The sequence below is a fragment of the Artemia sp. Qi Xiang Cuo genome, chromosome 19, assembly GCF_049724085.1.
Source record: "Artemia sp. Qi Xiang Cuo chromosome 19, ASM4972408v1, whole genome shotgun sequence".
Classification (NCBI taxonomy): Eukaryota; Metazoa; Arthropoda; class Branchiopoda; order Anostraca; family Artemiidae; genus Artemia; species Artemia sp. Qi Xiang Cuo.
The window spans coordinates 43,293,085-43,316,625 of record NC_142812.1 but is presented as its reverse complement, the minus strand read 5'-3'; the positions used below and the strand labels follow the sequence as shown (position 1 = coordinate 43,316,625).

Below are 23,541 nucleotides of genomic sequence, written 5' to 3'. Positions count from 1 at the left end.
GAAGAGAAAGAAAAACGAAAGAATGGAGAAAGAAAGTGAATGTAAATGTCTTATACAAAATTTTCATAGATAGTACTGTAGGGGAGACCGGCCCAGTTTTGCCACAGCCCAGGTTCGTCATTTGCCTTTAACTAGGGAGCCATCTATTGAAAAATTCCCGTAAACAAGCTTTTAAGTTGCCATCTAGTAGTGAAAGTTTTGGTGTATCTAACTTTGAGTTGAACCCTATTTTGCAGATTTTGTAAGGTAAGTTGATTTCTAGAGCTTGAAAAGTAAATTTTTGTGTTAAGGGAAAATGAAAAAGTCGGTCTCTAACGTAAAGGTAAGAGAGTACTTTTTGTCTCGATAGAAACGTCTGAGACTAAGTAAACTATTAATGATAGATATTTATCGCCATCTACGATAACAACTGAAAAGTGCTGATTTTTCTCCAAAGAGGTAAAAAGCCCACGTTGGCCAGAAAAAACCAGCTCAGGTTCACCACTCTAGGACTGGCGATCCTGGGCCTGGCAAATCTGGAAAGCTAAATTTTTGCAACATCATCGATATTTACTTAATATTTTGTCAGATACACTCGATAAAGGAACGGCAATCCCATTTTCTTTAGCCTGGGAGATTCAATATGGTTGGATCAAACCTTGCTTGGCCCAAAAAAATAGCTTGATGAAAAAACTTAAAATAAAGAACTTCTCTGGCCAACAATATTCTAACTTATTTTAGGGTATAATGGCGCGAAAAATCCTTCCAGCAGAAAAATGGGGTATGGACCAAATGAACGTACATTGTCAGTTTAATATACATATGCTGAATTTACTTTAAGTCTTAATAATTTTTGATTTATTAAAGTTAAAAAAGTGAAAACATATAATTTATAATTTTTCAGTAAAGCAAAAATTCTGTTCAACTCATTCCACGGGAACTGCCTTGGTCAGAAGATAAAAAAATATACTGTTCCCACGTTCTTTACTTAGGCAGTGCCATTGCGCTGTCTGTAATATAAACTTTTCTATTGTAGCCTCAGCTATGTTTACGTTACTAGGGCAACATGAAGTGTCAAGAGGTAGATCTCTACTATGGTTGGTAGAGAGAAAACTGTGGAGGGGGCCACAGTTTAGTTTGGTTTCTATACCATCGATTTAATACCACAGTTGTCAACCCCTCAACGCTTTAAAATTTTATGTCTCAAGATGGATTTAAAAAAAAAAATCAACTTTTTTTTTAAATTTTATTTTATTTCTTAATCAAAATACCTGAAAGAACATACTCCACATTGTTCAACAAATCGAATTATCATCCACGAGTAATCAAATGAGGTAAAACCCATATATAAGCTGAACTCTCTCAATGAAATTTCCTACTTGCCAACGGCTATTAAAAACAAAACTAAAAAAATTCTGTGGCTTACCATATTCTAACTTGTTTTAGGGCATAATGGTGCGAAAAACCATTCCAGCAGAAGAAAGGAAGAAGGGGGGTGTGGACCCTAAGCTGCTCCGAGCTACTGTAATCGAAGTTATTGCAAAGAAACAGAACAAGAAAATGGCTGTAAGAAAAATATGTAATACTACGGACAACTCTGAGGGGATACGTCACCAAGGCTGAGAAACAGGATGTGGATATTGAACTTCTACCTCTCTCATTTTTCTCACCACTTCATGCTACAAGACAGATCTTTACAGAAGAAATAGAAAATGCTCTTGCTAAATACTTGCAAGTTGTGTGCCATATGCATTATGGTTTAACACCGCTTGAAGTTCGTCAGTTTACTTTCAGGTATTCTCTTGCCAAAGGACTTACCATCCCAAATTCATGGACAAGCAGTGACAATCAAAATGCTGCAGGTGAAGATAGGTACCGTGGTTTTATGGCAAGACACCCAAATCTTACTATAAGAGTGCCTGAAGCAACCAGTCTTGGCCGTGTAACTACTTTCAATCGTGTGATAGTTGGGAGATTTTTTAAAAATTTCGGTGATGTGTACGAGCGCTACAAATTTACCGCGCAAAATATTTGGAATGTAGACGAAACCGGACTATCAACAGTCCAAAAGCCAGGGAAAATTGTTTCAGAAAAAGGACAAAAACAGGTTGGGAAGGTAACGTCAGCAGAAAGAGGGCAAAATATTACTAGGTGTGTTTGCGTTAGTGCCATGGGTAATAGTGTCCCTCCTATGCTCATTTTTCCTCGCAAGAATTGCCCCGAAATCTTACTGAAAGGAGCACCACCAGGCACCATTGCTCACGGGTCAGAAACGGCTTCTGGTTGGATGTGTAATAAGTTATTTATTGTTTGGATGAACCATTTTATCAGTCATACAAGACCAAGTAAGGCTAATCCTGTGCTTCTAATACTTGACAATCACATTAGTCGTTACAGTAGTGAAGTGCTTGACTTAGCCAAAGAAAACGGAGTTGTCATCCTCACCGTTCCACCTCATACAACGCATAAGCTGCAACCACTGGACAGGTCAGTTATGTTTCATTTGAAAGCTTTCTACAACAGGGAATCTGCTACTTTTATGACAGAGCATAAATGCAAGAATTCCTCAATGTATCATGTCTCTTAGCTTTGTGGAAAAGCGTATCCCAAAGCACTGACCGCAGTAAACATAATCAACGGTTTTCGCTGCACCAGCATTTTCCCTTACAATTCCCAGATTTTCAAAGATCACGAGTTCCTCAGTTCTTATGTCTCTGATCGACCATCTACGTCTAACCACGGTGACATGGAACCTCCCTCACGCACTGCTTGTTCTGCTGACGATGATGCGGCTAATCAGCCCACGAACCATGAGAACGATACCCAATCTTTCTCAGGACTCCCTTTACATGGACAAGCTGAAAAAAGCTTCTCTGAACTAGTTGATGTATCTCCACTTCTGAAAGGTTCTCCGAGAAAACAAATCAGACGTGTAGTGAAAAAAAGGACTACCGAAATTTTGACAGATACCCCAGTGAAGGAAAGAATCCGCCAGGAAGAGGAGCTGAAAGCTGCAAAAAAGAGCAAGAAATAACAAAAAAAAACAGGAAAAGAAGAGCGGAAAGAAAGCTAAATTGCAAGAAGCAAGCAAGTAATTGTTCCTCAATGGTGAAAGCGAGTCTGATCGTTTTGAGATGGAGCTTGGCAGTGAGAGTGGGGACAGCCTTGAGCTAGAAGAAGATGAGGAAGATGTGGGAAACAAACCAATAAAAGTCGGTGACTATGTTTTAGTTGGACTTGCAGGTAAAAAGAGTGCTAAGTGCTTCTTTGTTGCGAAAGTTTTGAGGGAATATCAAGTTGAACTTGATGTTCAATTCTTGAAGTGTGTAGAAACAAACAAGTTTGTGCTTACCGAAGAAGAATCATGCTTCTTAAAGTCCGAGGTTGTAACAAGATTAGGTAGTCACTCAGTCTCGGGCGGGACTTCAAGACTTGCCGAAAGGCTAAGGTTTGGTGTTGACCTTTCAAGATATAAGATGCGTTAATTGGTAGTAGGGTTCCATCTAATGAGATTGCCTTCAGCAGTAAACTTAGCTAATATTTGATTTATAGAAGGTGGGTCTTTGAGTAGGCCACTGTACCAAGCCTTATAAATTTTTGTATCTGAATTCTGAAAGACAATTAAAAATCGGATAAAAAACAAATCCTAGGATTAATTCTATAGAAGTAAGAGCTTTTCTTGACTTGAGTTAAGACGGTGGCGAACGTGGGCCAAGACGGTGGCGAATGTGAACCGGGATGGCCCTGGTTTGCCACTTTCGGACTATATCAGTGTAACCCATTTTCCTGCCACATCCAGAAACATTGGTCGTCAGGGATTTTTTTAGAGATACCCCGAACATGAATATATACGTGGCAACTTTCAGAATTATTTAAACTCGAAAACTGTGTTTACAAAAAATAAATAACCAGGAAAGTGGCGAACGTGGGCCGGTTTCCCATAAGTCACTGACGATCCGCATGTTACGCGAAGCGTAACACGCCAAAAAAATTGGGATATGGTACAATTTTTTTGTCTTTGGTACATTTTTCGTAACATTTGGGGTATATTTTGTTTTGAAGGGTTGGCAATGCTGATGACGACCCAGAAGTGTAGGGACAGTCCAGTGTTGCCAGATTGGCTTATTTTACGCCAAACTGGCTTATTTTGTTGGCGACTGGCGTGAAAATGTTTGGAACTGGTTTGTGGCTTAAAACTTGGCTATTTTTATTTTGAGCTGGCTTATTTCTTGGCGTCATTTACTTTTTCGGGAAGAATTTATTTTTTTTTGGCAATTCATCCGATTCTCGAACGAACGAACGAACGAATGCTCACGAAAGGTCAAAATCACGTATTGACTCTATGGTCAAAATACGAATCTAACCGTGGCAGTATGGTGAAGTTTTCAAATCCTAAGAGACACGTGGCTTCGTAACAACAGCATAAAAAGCATTAGCCATTAAGTCATGGGGTTGAACTACAGCTGAAGGTACAGTATATTAGCTGTTACTTGTTAGTATAGAATAACGCCAGGAATCAACCTCATAACAGACATGTCTGTAACATCTACAGATCCTGTTTAGCTGTTTAGTTCATGTGAGTCGTCCAGGAGTCGTCATGCTGTCGTCATGTACACTCTAGCTATTTTTTGTGGTTTGTATCTCTGTACAAACCCCTGCGAAAAATTAAGCTCTGCTGGGGAGAAGTTATTAGTCAACTAGTTGGAAAAATTAATTACAAATTCTAAAAATGATAAAAAATATTCCTCCAGAAAAGATAAATGAAGGATCATACACAATTTTTGTCCATTAAATGCAAGATAGAAATGAACAAAACTTCAAATATGCATCCCTATTGGAGAGCCAGTCTTTCAGAATTTGGCAAAGTGGGCATTGTCGTTGCTGAGTTTGCGTATCAGCAACGCAGTCGTTGAGAGAGCGTTTTCTATGATGAACTGTGTAAAGTCAAAGCTTCGGAATAGAATGCTTTTACCAATGCTAAACGCAATTTTGATTTTTCGACTGTGGATGTCTGTCAGTGGCCACTGCTGTTCGTCATTCGTACCATCGGCCAAAATGACTTCATTCAACAGTTCCATATATTCGAAAAATGGAGCTGAAAATGCTTCTGACAGTGGACGATGTGGCAGAGCTGATGCGCCTGACGCTTACCGCGAAGAAGATGAACTCAGTGACATCTTAGAGGCATTTGGTCAATCTTAAAGGGCTATGAAAGACGGATATTCTTAATTACCGAAAATTCCATCCTGGAGCATTTTTTTCCAAACTGCCACAATTTTTAAGTTTTCCCGTCATAAAGCGCCTTAAAAGGTACGCACTCACTCAACGACTGGCAGCCAGAGTTCGGACAGCCATATTGCGCTAAAGGTCAATATAATTATGATAAGTTGTAAACTTCTGAAATCGATGAGTGAGTTGGCTCTCGCAGCACAGCAACAAAATTCAATTCTTATTTTGTCTTACGTAAAAGTATCGAAATTTATAACGCGTGTCAGTCCCAATCTGGCCCACGATACTTCCCATCCATGTTTAAAGTGGTGGAATGTTCGGACTTCGCTAAAATGTGGCTCATCAAACAGGAAACTGGAGATCCGTCCTAGCAAGAACAAATGAAGACTAGGAGCCTTCGTCTCCCTATATCGATACTACAGCCTTGCGGAGTCGAATAAAATACGGTTGATATCCGGCAAATTTGAGTGGATGTGGAGCTGGCGTGGAACATTACAATTCGTTACCTCTACAACTAGCTCATCGCAGTACAGCCCTGGAGAAGAAAAATTGAGTGAGAACAAATGAAAGTGATTGATTACACTAATCATACACGCCTGGAGGCCTGCTACGGTCTTTTCCTCGCAAATGCGCGGTGGCGAAGAGGGAAAGTAGACGGCCGTCAACTCAGTGCTCAGCCAGTTCTCAAATTGGCTCCACCTCCGCTCAGATTTTACGGGTTATCCAAGAGTCGGTGCATGGACCAAAGACGGTGGTTCTACTCAGTCTTATTTGTTCTTGGTCCCAGGGACGTAATTTGGTTCGAGATAGCCAATTATGACCCTGGAATGGACTTGTGATAAAGACAAAAGTACGATTGTGTTCCTTGTGTATTTTTCGTAGCCCTTTAAGGGCGTTTTAGCATCGCATTTAGCATTAGGAAAAGGATTTTATCCCAAAGCTTTGACTTTACACAAAGTGATTTCTATAATTTTATGAATCTATATGTGATAATATCCCAATGATCTGATTTTGTTTGTGTATCTATGTGATAATAAACCAATGATCTAATGATCTTTTTTGTTTTTGTCAGTGGATTACGGTCGTTATAAACTAATGCATCATTTTGTCTAACCAATTAATAAGGGCTGGGACATAAATTTAAGAATTTGTTCTGGCAATAATTCTATTGCGCCAAAAATATCCACTGACTGAATCGAAAGATTGACATTAACACGCCTTGGGTCGTAGAGTATCATTGTAATAATCGGAGGTCCGACTCAGTGAAATTATGGGATAAAGAAATTGCGGCGCACACACGGACAGTGCTCGAACTAACACAGGAGAAATCGAGCCGGTGGGCGTCCTCGTTAATAATTTTCCCCGAACTGTTGGACAGGAAAGTCAGCACGGTCGAGCATTTTCTGAACATAGCGCGCGGGAATTTCTGTAAAGTCTCTAGAGTTCCACATGGGGTAGCGGTTTATTGCAATTCTACTAAATGCAGCCTCAAAATAATCTCTACACTGGAACTGAACTTCCTCAAGCCAGGGAACGAATTGAAAGGTGGATAATGCCAGTAGGATCAAAGGACCTGAATAGTGGTAAGTATTTCTATAAAACGGCCGTCAAAACTTGGACACCTTTAAAAGTAAAGTTAGATTCTGGGAAAAAAATTGTCTGGATTATTTTTGGCTTGTTTTTCAAAGGCTGCGGCTTACTTTTTTGTTCACGATCTGGCAACACTGGGACAGTCGCTTATTTTGAGAAGCAGTAACAGAAAATGAAAAGCTAGGATAGCTTTATGAGGTATGGAATTGACACTGAAATAAAAAGAAAGCATCCAATTTTCACATAATATTTTCTATAATTTTATAGCCTAGCATCACAGATAGGCCCAATTCTACACATGGGTGTTGTTCTCTCAGAATGAGTAGGCCTAGTGACTTGCCAAACTGAGTCAAGGCTCAGCCCACAAAGGCATATTACCTCCATAAAATAAGCAGGTAAGGTTCATGTTAACGGACTATTCACGTAGCTAGGAAATAAACTTACCCTTATAGTCAGAAATGCATCCTGAACCCAAATTTAACATGCATTTTCATTGGAAATGAACTTTACCCCTAACCTTATATATATACCAATTTAGGGTAGGCTATATATTTACACATTGGGGGTGGTGTGGTGTAAAGTTCAAATTTACCTCTACAGACAGAACCATTTTACCAAATCATTATTGAGTTAGGAATAAAGTGCATAGGCCTACACAATTTGATGTCTTTTTTGGTAAAATTCTACTTTAGCTACTTTTGACTATCTTGGAAAGGGGTTAGGTTAAGAAAATGAAACTTTCAGGGATGGGTCTACAGGCTAAAGTATGTCCTGGGAAGATATTTTGAAGTATCCACCTCCACCCTGTCTCCATCTAGAGGGTCCTGACCTTTGATGACCTTTAAAAATATGTGAGTTATAGAAATGAAACCTTGCAAAACCTAGATCTTCTGCTTAAATGAAGTACAATAAAACTGTTTTCAGCTTCACAAATTTACTTAATCCCAATTCATGAGGTTTCAAAGATCCACAAATGCATTTCCTGCATTCTGAAACAACCCACTGATATGGCTTAAAATTCTACTCAAATATCAGGAGTTGCATTTTCTGAACTAAAACCAGAGAAAAAGAAACAGATAACTGAAAATTAATGTAAAATGTTGGTTTGTCAAAATTTCAATAGGTGCAACATGAATGCTTGGCAATACCTTCCTAGAGTATGTTTTTGTCCCTGAATTCATTACTGAAGATTTTGTTTTCCTATCCTAACCCCTTTTCAAGATAGCAAAAAGTAGCTAAACTAGATTTTTACCAAAATGTTTTTTGTCACAATTCAGTCACACAGCTTAGGCTAATAGACATTTCTTTTATGCAATCTTCTAATCCCTAGAAATAAGAAAAGGGTAGAGATAATAGATTGGCAATAGGCTAGCTTTTCAGGTTACATTTTGGCATTGGATTCATTCCTGGGTAAATATTAAATAATTCATTTAAATGACCTACAAATAAAATGAACATATCACTCCATACCTTTTCTATGCTCTTTCCAAATATAATAATTGTTTTTGGCTCAAATTCAATTTTAACCTAACCTTTCTAACCTTACACAAATATATTGCCTATATTATATATTAATTAAAAAAATTTTTTCCCCAAAATAATTTTTTCAAAGAAAAGTAAAGAACTGCATTAAACAAAAAATGAGCAGAAATAAAATAAAATAATCTACAAAGCATGAAACTACCACAAATCAGCAATGATAATTAAATGAAACCCAAAATGAACAGAAATTACAATAAATAACCAAGTCAAACTCAAAATGAGCAGAAATTAACATAAGTTGTGGTCAAAACTCCTATGCCTTCCCAAGGCCAGAAAATAATTGTACTTTATTGAAAAAATATAAATGTTCTTACTTTTATAACTTTAATAAATCAAATAATATTAACATTTTGATTACTAAATATCAGTATATGTATGTTAAACTGACAGTGGACATTGAATGAGCCCTTTTTGATTTTTATAAAACATCGCTTGATTTGAAAATCTTATCGTTTGATAAGGCATAGATTCCCACCCTGATTCTGAGGGTTGTGGGGGTAGGGATCTGACTATTTAAGGACCTAATTTTCAGGACTTTTAATTTCTTTGAACAAATTTGTGATCTCAAAATGTGTACTGTATGTGTTTGGGGAAAAGGTAGGTGTGAGAGGGGGGTTAGTTGCCCTCAAATCACTTTGGACTCTTAAAAAGGGCACTTTGAATTTGCAATCAAAAGATCTCTTTTTCAAGTTTCTATGACAAAGATTTCAATAAAAACTTATATGCCCCCAGGGTATAACTTATAACCCTTGCCCTGAAGACTGTGGGGGGAATATCATGCTCAAAGGTATAATTTCCTGAACTTTAAACTGTGTGAAACAAAATGGCTTTCTAAAAATTTTGATTGGTTGTGTTTGGGGAAAAGATGGGCATGAGAGGGGGGCTAGTTGCCCTATAATCACTTTTAGAAAGGGCACTAGCCCTTTGAATTTCCAATCAAATGAGTCCCTTTTTCAAGTTTCTAGAACAAAGATTTCAATAAAAACTTTATATGCTCCCAGGGCATAACTTATAACCCTTGCTTTGAAGTCTGTGGGGGGAGTGTTCTGCTCAAAGCTATAATTTCCTGAACTTTAAACTGCATGGAATAAAATGGCTATCTCATAATTTTGTTAGGATATGTTTGGGGAAATGGTGGGCATGGAAGGGGTGTTAGTTGTCTTCCCATCACTTTTAACTATTAAAAAGGGCACTAGTCATTTCAATTTCCAATCAAATGAGCCCTTTTTGAAGTTTCTACAACAACACATTCTATAAAAACCTTATATGCCCCGAGGGGATAACTTACAACTCTTGCCCTAAGGGCTATGGGGGAGTGCCTTCCTCAAAAACATAATTTCTATCTGAAAATCAACTACGCTGAATAAAATGGCCATCTAAAAATTTTGATTGGATGTGTTTTGGGAAAAGCTGGACATGAGAGGGGGATTAGTTGCCCTCAAATCACTTTCAACAATTAAAAAGGACACTAGATCTTTGAATTTATAATTGAATGAGACCTTTTTGAAGTTTCTATGACAAAAATTTCAATAAAAACATATCCCCCCAGGGCATAATTTATAACCCTTGCTTGAAAACTGTGGGGGGAGTGTCCTGCTCAAATGTATAATTTCCTGAACTTTAAACTGCATGGAACAAAATGGCTATCTCAAAATTTTGATTGGATTTGTTTGGGGAAATGGTGGGCATGGAAGGGGCATTAGTTGCCTTCCAATTACTTTTGACTATTAAATAGGGCCCTAGCCATTTCAATTTCCATTCGAATGAGCCCTTTTTGAAGTTTCTACGACAATGCATTCCATAAAAAGCTTATATGCCCCCAGGATAAAACATACAACCCTTAGTTTGAGAGCTGTTGGGGGGGGTTTGTCATCCTCAAATATCTAATTTCCAGAACTTAAAACTACGTTGAATAAAATGGCTATTTCAAAATTTTGATTGGATTTGTTTGGGGGAATGATGGGCGGGGGGGGGGGTGCTAGTTGCCCTCCAATCACTTTTGACTATTAAAAAGGGCACTAGCTCTTTGAATTTCCAATCATATGAGCCTTTTTTGAAGTTTCTACAATAATGTCTTCTATAAAAACCTTATGCACCCCCAGGGCATCACTTACAGCCCTTGCCCTGAAGGCTGTGGGGGAATGTCCTCCTCAGAAACAAAATTTCTATTTGGAAATCAACTATGCTGAACAAAATGGCTATCTAAAAATTTTGATTGGATGTGTTTCGGGAACTGGTGGGCATGGAAGGGGTGTTAGTTGCCTTCCAATCACTTTCAACTATTAAAAAGGACACAAGCTACTCCAATTTTCAATTGAATGAGCCCTTTTCAAAGTCTCTACGACAACTTCTTTGATATGAAGTGCCCTGCTCTAAAGGAAAAAATATAATAAATGATACATTGTGCCAACATCATTCTTATTTGCCCTCAGGGCATAACTTAAAACCCTTGCCCTGAGGGTTGTGGGGGAGTGTCCACCTCAAAAACATTTTTTTCTATCTGGAAATCAACTATGCTGAACAAAATGGCTATCTTAAAATTTTGATTGGAGGTGTTGGGGGGAATGATGGGCATGGGGGGGGGGGCTACTTGCCCTCCAATCACTTTTGACTATTAAAAAGGGCACTAGCCACACCAATTTCCAATCAAATGAACCCTTTTCGAAGTTTCTATAACAACTCATTTGATATTAAGTGCCCGGGTATGGAGGAAAAAAAACATTGTGCCCACATTGTTTTTTACTTAGGCAGTGCTATCATGCTGCCTATGATTTCTCATGTTTTTATTGATTCTCAAATTTGTCTCTTGATTCAATTTATAGGTAAAGTGGGTTTAATAAGAGTGGTATTAATAGAGGTATATAAGCCATACCTAAAATGAGAGAAAAAGGTATCATGTTTGAGAGTCTGTAAACAGCTTAAAATTGAATTTGTACTAAAAACAATTGTTATATTTTGAAAGAGCGTGGAAAAGATATTGTATGGTATGTTCAGTTTATTTGTAGGCCATTTATGTGAAATATTAAATATCTACCCATTCCTAAGAGTTTCATTCACCTAAATCAGTTGGCCAACTTTCCATGATAGCAAGAAGCCTCTGCACTAGAAGTTTACCCTTCTAACTTTGCTAAAAAGAGACTGCATCACTTTACTCCATTCTTTGGTCTGATATGATCTGTTCTCAGTCTTATCTGATCCATTCTTGGTCTGATCTGTTCTTGGTCCAATCTGATATGTTCTTGCATCACTTTACTCCATTCTTTGGTCTGATATGATCTGTTCTCAGTCTTATCTGATCCATTCTTGGTCTGATCTGTTCTTGGTCCAATCTGATATGTTCTTGATCTTATCTGATCTGTTCTCTGTCTTATTTGATCTGTTCTTGGTCTGATCTGATCTTTTCTGGGTCTGATATGTTCTTGGTCTGATATATTCTTGGTCTTATCAGATCTGTTCTCAGCCTTATCTGATCTGTTCTTGGTCTGATCTAATCTGTTCTGGGTCTGATCTGTTCTGAGTCTGATCTGTTCTTGGTCTTATCTGATCTGTTCTCAGTCTTATCTGATCTGTTCTCAGTCTTATCTGATCCATTCTAGGTCTGATCTGTTCTTGGTCCAATTGGATATGTTCTTGGTCTTGTCTGATCTGTTCTTGGTCTTATCTGATCTGTTCTTGGTCTGATCTGTTCTGGGTCTGATCTGTTATTGGTCTTATCTGATCAGTTCTTGGTGTGATCTGTTCTCAGTCTTATCTGATCTGTTCTTGGTCTGATCTGTTCTTGGTCCAATCTGATATGTTCATGATCTTATCTGATCTGTTCTCAGTCTTATTTGATCTGTTCTTGGTCTGATCTGTTCTGGGTCTGATCTGTTCTTGGTCTTATCTTAAATTATGCATCTTAGGTTAGTCTACCTTAAATTGCCCTCCCAGCAGTAAACATATACATATTCATATAACTTAGATTTAATAATCTAATAATAATATCCCCAGATTTAATAATGCTTCCAGGGTAAATTCCATTTTGAGTCCTTAATGGGGCCCCAAAAGGTCACTTGTTACCTTGTCTTTAGTTTTAGACTATGTTATGGAATTAAAAAATCAGTTTAAAATTAATTAGACATAAGACTGGCTTTTAAAGGAGGCCTTTGACAACTCCCTTTGATGTTTTATTGGCCGTAAGTTTCTGGTTTTGGGCTTTCAACAATGGTGTGCTTTTTGTTTTGCCATGATGCCTTCTCTGAGTGGTTTCAGGCTTTGAGTGGTTCATTCCTGCAAATTTTTTTTTAAAATTACATTTTACCATTAGCACAGCATAGGGAATAGGAGAACATGGAATTAAATGTTGAAGTAAAACTTTCCTGGACTTAGATTATGCTGATGATTTTGGCATCCTAGATAAAAGTTTGAGCAGAATGAATGAACTTTTAGAGGTTTTATGAGTTCAGGGTGCTCTAATAGGTTCGAAAATTAATGTTAAGATGACTCAGTCACTAAGGTAACAAAAAGATCAATCAAATGGAAAGCTTTACTTACCTAGGTAGTATGATTTCTAAAGATGGTGGGTACAGTGAAGATGTTAAAAGTAGTTGAAAAAGTTTTAGCTTGAGCATTTTTCCTGGTCACCAGTGAACCTTGCATACAACTAGTCATCATTCTGGAGCTCTACAAGGAGAAATCCATAGATTGCTCCTAGCTGCAGAAGGTAATTTAAGGTTGATCATTACATCCATATGCAATGCTAACTATTTTAACTGCACTGTAAAATCCACCTTTGGCATTACTCTAGTGCATCACCATGTCTAAAAGCAGCCCTGTAAAATTCTGAAAACTACTTTGAAATATCATAAATTACTTACTTATGTGGTTTCTAAAGGTTGATTTACTTCACACACCCCCCCCCCTGCTAATGGAGAAACATAGCCTAAACATCAAGGTCTATTAAAAAATACACAACATTTGTTTTTATTAACTTTCTATTATAAGTAAATTTGTATAGCATCTTTTCAACCTATTCTTTGTCAAGGTTGATGTACCTCTAAAGATCCATCCTTATCCATCCTTGTAGTCTCTCTTTGAATAAATCTGTAAAAAAATTTTACAAGCCATGTTTCAGTTCATCAATGCTATTAAAATGAGTGCCTTTCATGTGTTTGAGTTTGGAGGAGTTAAAAAAAGTTAGATGGGAAAAGATTTTTTGATAGATGTCACAGTAATTACCACCAAAGTTTACTCAAAATGTATTCTGTAATGTGTGGAAAATGTACTGGGGCATTCTCAGGATGGAAGAAGATCCCCAATAGAGTTTTCCTGAATGCTTTTTGGCTAATTTTTCCCTCAGTGGTCTAAATATTTCTATAAAAATATACTACTGCTTCTGTGCCATTTACTACTAAAAATTCACTACTGCACCAATCTGCCTGTGTCCAACACAGCTACACACACTTCTCCAACCGAATCTGTTCAAAGGCTCTTTCTTTATATACTCCCAGGAAGTTCATATTTTCCTTAAATCTTTCCTTATGGCATCCTCCTACACCAACTGGGAATGACCTTCTTTTTGTTTGGCCCTAGATGGTTGGCCAAAAAGGGCAATCCTTGGTAATCTGTCATCCTTCATCCAAAGAACATGCCCTAGCCATATACAAATATAGCCTATATCTATAATATGGTTTAGACTTAAAATTATTGAATTTTATGACAGTTTCTCAACCTTTTAAAAAGTCTTAAAGTGCAACTCCTTCTGGGTTCTAGAAAATAGTTGACATTACCTTGTTGATAGAAATTATGCATATTTTCTGTTAGGTCCTTGTAGATATGCTCTTGATATTTTCATTAGTGCTATGCTTTTCTTCCTGTTAGTTTTATAGCATTTGTTGTACAAATAAACAAGAAAAGAGCACACAATGTTGAAAATATTAAGATATATGTAAGTTGGGCTATATGTGTCTTCCACAGGGTGTGGGGGGGCATGTTTAAGCAAAGCAACCTTTTGGAATGATATAAATAAGTGTTTTAAAATAGTTTTAGAATTTCATATTTTTTTTTCTCTTAGGAATTGTCATGCATTAGACCAGTACCTCACCTTCTAAATTGCTAACTCAGTTGTATTTGTTTAGTCTGACAGAGCTTAGTTAAAAAAAAAATATATAATTTCAACTATAGTAAGTATTTGGTAGACCTCCAGACAGGGCTAGGTCATTTGAGTACTGAGCTATCTAAGGTTGTGCCAGCTCTCAGGTATCACTTGGAATTGCTGCTCTATGTGACTGTGCTCTAAAGCTACTTGAAAGTGATAACTTAACACAGAATTCAGATAACAAAAAATGGTTATAATTTAGACAAATTTAAGGTTTTTATGTTAATTTGACAAAGAGATAGGCTAAGAAGCTTTGAGGCTAAAAGATAAATGTACAGTTTGATCTACTTTTCAATGCCTTTTCCAAATATAATGCTCTCTACCATTAGAATTGCAACCCAAACCCACTCTTCTCTAGTAAATACATATATACCTACTATAGGTAACATGCAAAATGTTGATGATTTTTTTGTTATTTTTTTTTAGTTATACCCCACCAATGGTTGGTTTGCAGCTTAGTACAGAAGTCATTATATGATTATGATTTTCAAATAAGGTCAAAACCAAGCATCACCCAATTCAATGAAAATTGATGTGCAGAATATGCAAATATCTTGCTTTAATTTTAGTTTAGTGTGGCTTTGAAAGCAACAAGGATTCTTTAATTTGTAAGCTAATTGCAATTAAGGTTTAGAAAAAATAAGTTTCAATTATGTCAAAAAGTTTTACATGGCAATATTATCATAAATATGGTGGTATTTTCATTGTACATTGCTCAAATTAAACTGCAATTGCAAATTCAACATGGCTATATGTCCACAAATATAATGGCATTTTCATGGTACAATACAAATCAAAAACAGTTGCAAATATTGTAAAATATTTCTATAGTGCAGTGCAACAAACCAAACTGCAATTGCCAATTTTACATGACTATATTTTCACAAATATGATGATATTTAATTTCTCTTCAGTATCTTTTTCATTGATGCAAATTGAATTTTCTATGTTTGAGGGGTTGTTGTTTGGCTCTGGTGCCACTTAATTTTTTGAGTACTGTAGTTTTTTAGCATATATATTTCAAGCCGTTGTTACAAGTGAGTTTGATCAAAACAAAATATGCCAATTTTTTTACTAATCATGTATTTGCAGCAAGGGGAGGGGGAAGGGAAAACCCCATGTGAAAATCACAACTGAATATTATGAACTTTATTGTTGTGAGATTTTATGTTGGGATCAGGTAATTTCTGTAAATTGGGTCTGCAGAATTATGAATTTCTTGCAGTCTTTAAAAGTAAACTTGGCAAAAACATATTAAATATATAGTTTTGACCTGGCAAATTTGTTAAATTTTGGGTATACCACATAGGATTTTGCAAGCAAAATTAGCCTAATGTCTGTTATACCAACAAAGAGTAGATGGTAGTAGAAAAAAGGGAAAGAATTAGTTTCAGCTTAAAGTAATTTTCCTGTTTTTTTTTTTTTTTTGCTAATACCATGCACTGTACTTGTATATGGGGAGTGGAGGAGAGTTTTCTCTTCTTATTGGTCTAAAGAATTCTTCCAAGAAAAATTGAACCCTGAAGTTCCTCTTTTTTGTGTTTTGCCCTCTCCCCTCTGTGCCCCCAAGAGGCAAAGCTCTTAAAAGTTGTATCTTTTTCTGATTAATAAGATTTAATTTGGTAAATCATTGAGTCATAATTGACATTATTTTTTTTTGTAGGGCATTCTTTGAACATCCCTGCCCAAAAGGATTTTCAACTTGCTTGTTGTAAGAAGTTATGAACACTGCTGGTAGGAACACTTTATTTATATAATCTATTCATTTGTAGGAGTCAGTATGGAGGTTGTTGAACTAAATATTTAGTCTAAGTAGGTCCAATGAGTCTGGCTCCAAGTTTCATACTTTCTGATGCATTTATGTATTGAGGTCAAGTGTTGTCAGTGGCATTGGGTCAGGACATGGGTACATACACCCAAAATTACAAGGATTTATAACAGGATTTTTTTTTATTGCAAATGCGTGTTTGTTTTGTGTGTGTGGGAAGGAGGGGGCGGGGGTTGAAATCATATTTAAATATTCCTTTTGGAGGCATTTAAATGGATCTGGGAGGGCTGGGGGTATTAAAGTATTTTTTCTTGAAGAGAAGGTCAAACTAAAAGAATGCAGTTTTCTTGTGCCAACATTTTTCTATTTGACCAGGGTAAGATGGTTTTTCAGATAAGATTTGGGGGCTGGGAGGGTATATTTCCCTGTATGCAAATATGTGTGTATCTATGCTTGCAATTGACTGTGTTATACTTGATTTATTTCTTTTAAAGTCAATTAAGGGATAGGATCTTAATCTGTAATAACTGCTTGAAATCTATAGTCATATTCTTTTAAAAGTAAAGTTTACTGAACAGTAGATGCAGAACGTTCTTTCCAGTAAGAACAGGAGTCAGGCAAGGTTGCTCAGTTGCTCCTGAGCTATTCAACTGCATTAAAGATCATGTTATGACTTGCATGACCCACAAGCTGAGCTTTGGTCTCAAGCACAGAAATAAAGTTGTCACTGATTGTGATTTTGCTGATGACATAGTACTAGTTGCCAACTCCAAGTCACAGCTACTCATGACTCCAAACACGCTTCTGGAAGAGGCTGCCAGGACTGGACTATCTATTAACTGGAAGAAGACAAAAGTCATGGTAGTGCAGCCTAAGTCTGACACTGGCAATTCTAATTACTTGTTCACTGGGAACCAAATCAAAGTGCTTGACCACGTATCCACGTTTTACGTATCTTGGTTATATCATATCATCAGATTCTTTGACCATGTAGTTGTTGCCTGTGCAGCTAAGGCCTCTGCCATCTTTGGTAGGCTGACCCATGTTTGGAAGAAGCCAATGATCAAACAAGCCACCAAAATGAAGATCCTTGGAGGCTCAGTCTGTTTGATCATGTTGTACAGAGCTGAAACTTGGCTTGCAACTGCAGCTGTCCAGCACCATCTTGACACTCTTCAATCTAAGTGGCTTTGGAGAATTGAGGGAATCTGATGGACAGACTTAGTCAGTAATGACTGCCTTTGAAGTATCCCTTCCCAGTTGTCCTTGTCACACCAGGCTGCCCAGCAGACACTTTGCTGGTTCAGACTTCTTTTGTGGCTGCCTGCTGATACTCTGGCTTGGATTCTTTATGACTTTGAACCAATCAGTAGTGGCTGGAAACGTCCAAGAGGAACAGTCTCGGGAAATTAAATGGACTAGGCTAGAATTTTGCTGTCTGATGCAGAGGCCCTGGCTGCTGACTGTCCCTCATGGAGAAGGACGACGACGCTCTCAAAACAGCCATGGCATGACGATTAATTTTCAATGTGTGTTTGTGTCCTTCTTTTTCTTCTTTTTTTTCCTTTTTTGTTTTCTTTAGTGATTACTCCGTCTGTAGCGATAAAAAAATTATTTTGCTTATACTAAATGCGGTACTAAATACTAACCGCGTCAAAGGCGATATTATGCCCAAGGGTCATGATCTTACACCTTGTAATTTCTCTGATAGCGCCACTTATAGCGCTAAAGATGGTGTCAACTAGGCTAGCGCCGCCCTCAATTGATGAGAGAAATTAGAACGCGTAGGCATGTAAATGTGGTCCCTTTTTTCTCGAGCTATCTGGAGATCAGATTCCTTTGGGAGCGTTTACCTTGGAGACAGGCGAACTAAATACATACTATTAGACGAGATGAAGACATATAAAATGAAATAAACACAGATAAAAAGGCCAATAGATTTATTGAACTTACATACTTAGATGCACAGCAATGGGTGACATCAAATGACAATAACGGTGACAACGATGGAAGAATAAGAATTTTGTCTGAATGATCTCGACTCTGATCTACTAATCATTTTTAAAAAGCACTTTTACCCCACTACCAAACGCAGTTCTTTCGTCCTGCGCTGTAAGGACTGGCTTGCCATTGGCTCGCGTGGCCCAAGGACGCGAACCCTCGTCCAATAATAAGTCTTAAATATTTTTGATGATTTAGGCGTTCACACGGTTCTTATCGTTTAAACTTCCTTAGAAATATTGTGCGTAGCATCTTTCTTATTGCTCACTGTCTTAGCGAAATCCAAAGACTGCAGTTTATTTTCTTTGCTGATTAAGGACTTTTTATTTTTGAAACTAGATTTAGCTTAATTATAGGAGTCAGAATTATCTTTAGAAAGAAGGAACTTTATTTTGGTATTTTAAATACATCGCATTTTACTCATGGTACATATCACCCTTTCCATCAATTAGTGACGCCCCGTCATTGGTAACTGCTCGCGTTTGGGCTTTTAAAATGTTCGCCATTTATTAACTATTTCTTCTACATATTTATTTTATATATATGTTATGGCTTAATCAGGAGTGCTAAAAATTTTCTCTATTACTTTTTTTTTTATTCTACATCCCTATCTAAAATTCATCTACCGGACTAAGATTATTCATGGTTCTAGGCTAGCTACTATACTAAAGATTTTTTTTTTTCGATTTTTACAAGGCTTTTTTTTTTATTTTGCTGTCTATATGACATAATACATTCCATCTACACTATATTAAAGGGATAATATGATAACACTACACTTAATTCTACCTGAACATCTAGCGGTACATACATGAATGATTTATAACGAAAATTATTGGGTTTTCCAAGTTCGCTGTTAACATCAAAACACTTCCACTATTGGGATTTTTGAGTTGTGAAAGTTATTAGGAAGTAAAGCAAGCAGATTCAGATCTATTAATCACTTTTGAGTCATTGGTGCAATATACCCTGCAGTTGCAAGTTATTGTCCTTCGCTCTTTTTGTCTTGGCAAAAATTTTGAAGCATTTACGTTATGGTTTCTTCATGGAACAGTTTGAGCCTGACTGTCTTCACACGACAAATTTTTTTCTAATAGTCAACTGGGAAATGATACTTCCCACTACAGGTATTGGTGTTTTTCTTCTCAGCATATCATTTTTAGGCTTTTTGGGGGCACATAGAGAATGTATTCTCGCGAAAAATTGTTCATTTGTGCCTTTTATAAAATTGTTAGCTCATGGCTTGCGTCGATTAGCCTTTGCGGTGATTCCTAGGTTAATCACGGGGTAATTGAAGTTTGGATTTGGAATGGGTTGTCATCAAACTATAGTGATTCTTTTAACATATTGTCTTTAACTTGAACTTCAAACATCTTCAAATATCGTTTAGCTTCAAATATTGTTAAATATCGTTTATCTTGCATTAACCAATGGGGTTTGCAATATTAAACTCCAAATTGTCTTTGACTTCAGCTACAAATATCTTCAAATGTCTTCAAATATCATTTAGCTTCAAATATTGTTAAATATCCTTTATCTTGTACTGATCAATGGGGTTCTCAGAATTAAACTTCAAATTGTCTCTAACTTCAGCTTCAAATATCTTCAAATGTCTTTAAATATCATTTAACTTCAAATATCGTTAAATATCGTTTATCTTGTATTGATCGATGGGGTTGTCAGAATTAAACTTTAAACATAGTGTTACCTGATGCGTAATATGGTTCATGGTCGAAGAAACGACGATCGAAGGTAACTTTTGTTTTCGTAGACGAAGCTGGGATGAAAATTTCCTGGAGTCTAAGGTGATGACTCTTCGTTGGTTGAGATATGATGAAAATAGATGATGCTGGGTCGTAGCTGTACTGGGCAGCTCATTGTAATGCTCAATAATCGATGTGGTTATTTACTTCCTGTAATAAAAATAACAAGGCAGAATCACACGTTCTTTAAAGTAAACACTCATAGTACAAATAAGTCACGTATTGATTGGGTACATTAATTTCTACGCTATGAGACAGAATTAAAACATATAAAACAGAATCTAAAACAGAGATGTCTTCAAATTTGTTTTGAGAACGGAAACATCGATAAAGGGCTTATATAATTCTCCAATACTTATTAAATAAAAATAAAGGGCTTATATAATTCTCCAATACTTATTAAATAAACATAATTTACCCTACATTATTAAGTTTGAGGTCTAATTTTACAATATATTTCATGCCTGCATAGTTCACGCACGTCCGTGCTGTATAAGAAACGCATGTGCAGCGTCATAACCCCACGGTTTTACGTAAACGATACTACTATGAGGGGACAAGACATAACAAGGACGAGTGGAGACCTCTATACCCACTCGTTTTCTAATGTCTTCCCTATTTCTTGGCTTAGACGTTCTCATGGGGCTCCGGGTTTAACCTCTGCATTTCAGCTGTTTCCCCATGTTCTTCTCTTGGTTTTCGTCTTCTTATTCGTATGATTTTTCCGTAATTAAAAGTCAATAGGGTTCTTATGGTCAGGGAGGTTGCGAATACGAAACATACGGCCAATAATATGTTCCACCAGAAACTGGTCGAGAACAATCCGTATTTATTATCTACGTACGCTAATCTTTGGTCTTCATTTGTAAATAGGGGAATCTGCGAATCTAATGCTTCTCTTATTTTTGTAAGCCTTATCGTCCCTTTATTCTTCTCTATTTTTGACCATATCGAGGTTTTTATTTCCTCGTTTTCTAGATTGGGAATAGTGTACGACAGGTTGATCACCTTGAAGATAGTTATTTCGGGACTTATTACCTTTGTGCTTGTGGTAATTAACGGCGTTCGGACGGTTGACTCTTTAGTTACGAGTCGACGCCCTTGTTTTATGGTTATCGTACCCACATTTTGTAACAGTAATTCTGTTTTGTAACTTGGGTCTATTCTTTCTGTTTTATTGTAACAAGGCAAAGTTCCAACAGTTTCTCTTCGAACAGAAATCATGATAGTGTTCATAAATATGAACAGGATCAGCTCATAATTAGACGCTTCTGTATTGGTATTTTTTTTTTTTTTTTATAAAGCTGCCAGATAGAAGGGTATAGCCTACTGAATTGCATAGTTTAAAAACTAAAATTCTTTTAAAAATACCCGACACTCCGAACTAATCGTGTTTACTTCAGCTAATAAAAACAAATTTGCTCTATCAAAATATACTGAAAACTGGCTGAAAATTGTACGGGTATAATGGGGGTGAAGAAATATAGGTTTCAAGAGGAAATCTCTTTAGTAGTCACTATATCAGAATTGGATAATTTAATATACATGTTGCTCAAGTAAATTTCGCATAAACTAAAAAAAAGGGAGAAACAGGAAAAATTGACAAAAATACACGTTTTTCACTTTTCAAGTTAAACATAAACCTTAGTCTAACTTGAATAAATTATCAGGTTCTAATTAGTTTAATTGAGATAATTGAATTTTAATTAATAATTTATTGAGAAATTATATTTTAATAAATAATTAAAGTAAAAATTGGGTACGGATTGATTATTAGAATAATTAAATAAGAATTTGACTGATATTTTAAGGAAGAAAAACGAACAAAACGGCAAGTAAAAAAAGGAAGATTAAACACTAAAAACCTAAAAATGAGAGTAAAACACGATTCAGATCAAGCTCTAGCTATGAATAGTGTCAGATTATCGAATTTTTAAGTCAAGTTAGGCATATTTGATTTACTTTTGATTAATTTTCTTCATAGTTAAAAAATACTTTTTTTCCAATCTTCACGTGGAAGGCAATTTCATACAAATGAACTTAAGAAAGGGGTAGATACCGAAGTAGTACTGCAAAACATACACAAGGAGCCCTGTCTTAATGAGTTTAATAATGGTTGTAGGGATTCTACATCTTAGAAAGCTCTTATGTCCATTGTAGAGATGAGATTTCGCCTTGTCTTAATCCATGTATAAGACCATTAGTAAAGATATCACCGTCATCACCTTGCAGTCTTCTTATTGGTAGAAATTAAACGATTAGTAAAAAAAAAATTTTTGTTTTTGATGACATTAATCTTTGTTCGGACATGGGTCGATTTTTCATAGAAAATCTGAGGAGCCCTGAGTCAGTATAGGTAATAAATAACGTGACTGACTTGCGAAAATATGTCACAAAAATGAAAGCACAATATATGTCAAAGATAAACCAATGAAATTAAAGGAAGTTTTTGTCACAGAACTATAGAACAGTGATCTCTCTGTTATTGTATACGTCATAGATATAAACTAATGAAATTAAATTTATCGCCAAGGAGCTAAAGACATTAATGCCTTTGTTTCTCTTTGAAAGTAATGTTTAACACAGAGCTGTAGGACAGCATACGTCATAGATATAAAATAATAAAATTAAAAAGCTTTTGTGTTTGTTTTTTTTTGCCTCTGAGATATAAAAAAGTAAGCTCTCTATTTCTCTTTCAAAGCATTCTGATTCAAAAACCTAAAAAATAACTCAGTTAAGCTTCTATTCAACCTTTAATTGTTGATTTGAATGGCCCTAATTGGCATAAACATACTAATCTTTTAAACTTGAAGGACTGAGAAATATCCCTTCCTACGTTCGTTTAAACAAAAAAAAAAGCTACAAAAAACAATCATGTGCCTTGAATTCCTCCCCAGGCTTCCCACAAGACGTGGTCCAACACCACTTGTCGTTCTCAGTCAACCACGAGCTTCCTACTTTTGGTTATTTTCTGTTCCAACCTTTCTATTATCCTTTGAAAGGGCATAGAAATAACACTAACAAAAATAAGACATCTAAAACTTAATCAAATCCTTAGTAACATAGACTAATTTAGTCTAAGGTGCGCAAAGTATAGCAATCAAGGATGCTTGTTGTAACAAAACATTGAACGTAGATTTAATTAAACTGAAGTTCTAAGGTATGTCTTATGTCTAGCAACAAAAATAAAACCTAAATATGCTCATCCTCTCTCGCTCTTATATAAATAGAACAACATAAAAAGAAAATTGACATTTTCAAATAAGCAGTTTTTAAGAAAAATAGACAGACTTTTGACGACCTTTCTTAATTGTGTTGAATGATATCTGTTTATAAAAAAAGCAATAAGTTAAGTCTGATATTTGCCATCATTACAAATAACCCATAAAATTAATAACCGCAAATAACACGGATATTTATCCACCAGGGGACCTAACGTGTGCGAGGGGAGTCGACCCCAGCAATACAAATGATACTCGACCTAAAAAAATATATTCATGCATTTTTAATTCTCCCCCGTAAACTATCATGAA

The 23,541-nt window shown here is 36.3% G+C and overlaps 2 protein-coding genes across 2 annotated transcripts in view; both read left to right on the top strand.

Annotated features, from left to right (window-relative positions):
• The first annotated feature begins 1,726 nt into the window (after positions 1-1,726).
• LOC148940882 (uncharacterized) lies at positions 1,727-2,566 on the top strand. Its single transcript, XM_089105097.1, has one exon. The coding sequence runs from the start codon at positions 1,727-1,729 to the stop codon at positions 2,564-2,566; it is 840 nt and encodes a 279-aa protein (XP_088961223.1).
• A 4,382-nt stretch (positions 2,567-6,948) lies between these two features.
• Arfip (ADP ribosylation factor interacting protein arfaptin) overlaps positions 6,949-23,541 on the top strand; it is a 58,959-nt gene continuing 42,366 nt past the window's right edge. Inside the window, exons 1-2 of the mRNA XM_089105662.1 lie at positions 6,949-6,996; positions 16,140-16,210. Of these exons, the coding sequence (XP_088961788.1) occupies positions 16,198-16,210 (13 nt within the window). The 5' untranslated portion in view covers positions 6,949-6,996; positions 16,140-16,197. The remainder of the gene's footprint in view (positions 6,997-16,139; positions 16,211-23,541) is intronic.

What these genes read in the sequence shown, in the direction of transcription:
- LOC148940882 (XM_089105097.1), top strand. Translation starts at nt 1,727, where the DNA reads ATGCATTATGGTTTAACACCGCTTGAAGTTCGTCAGTTTACTTTCAGG.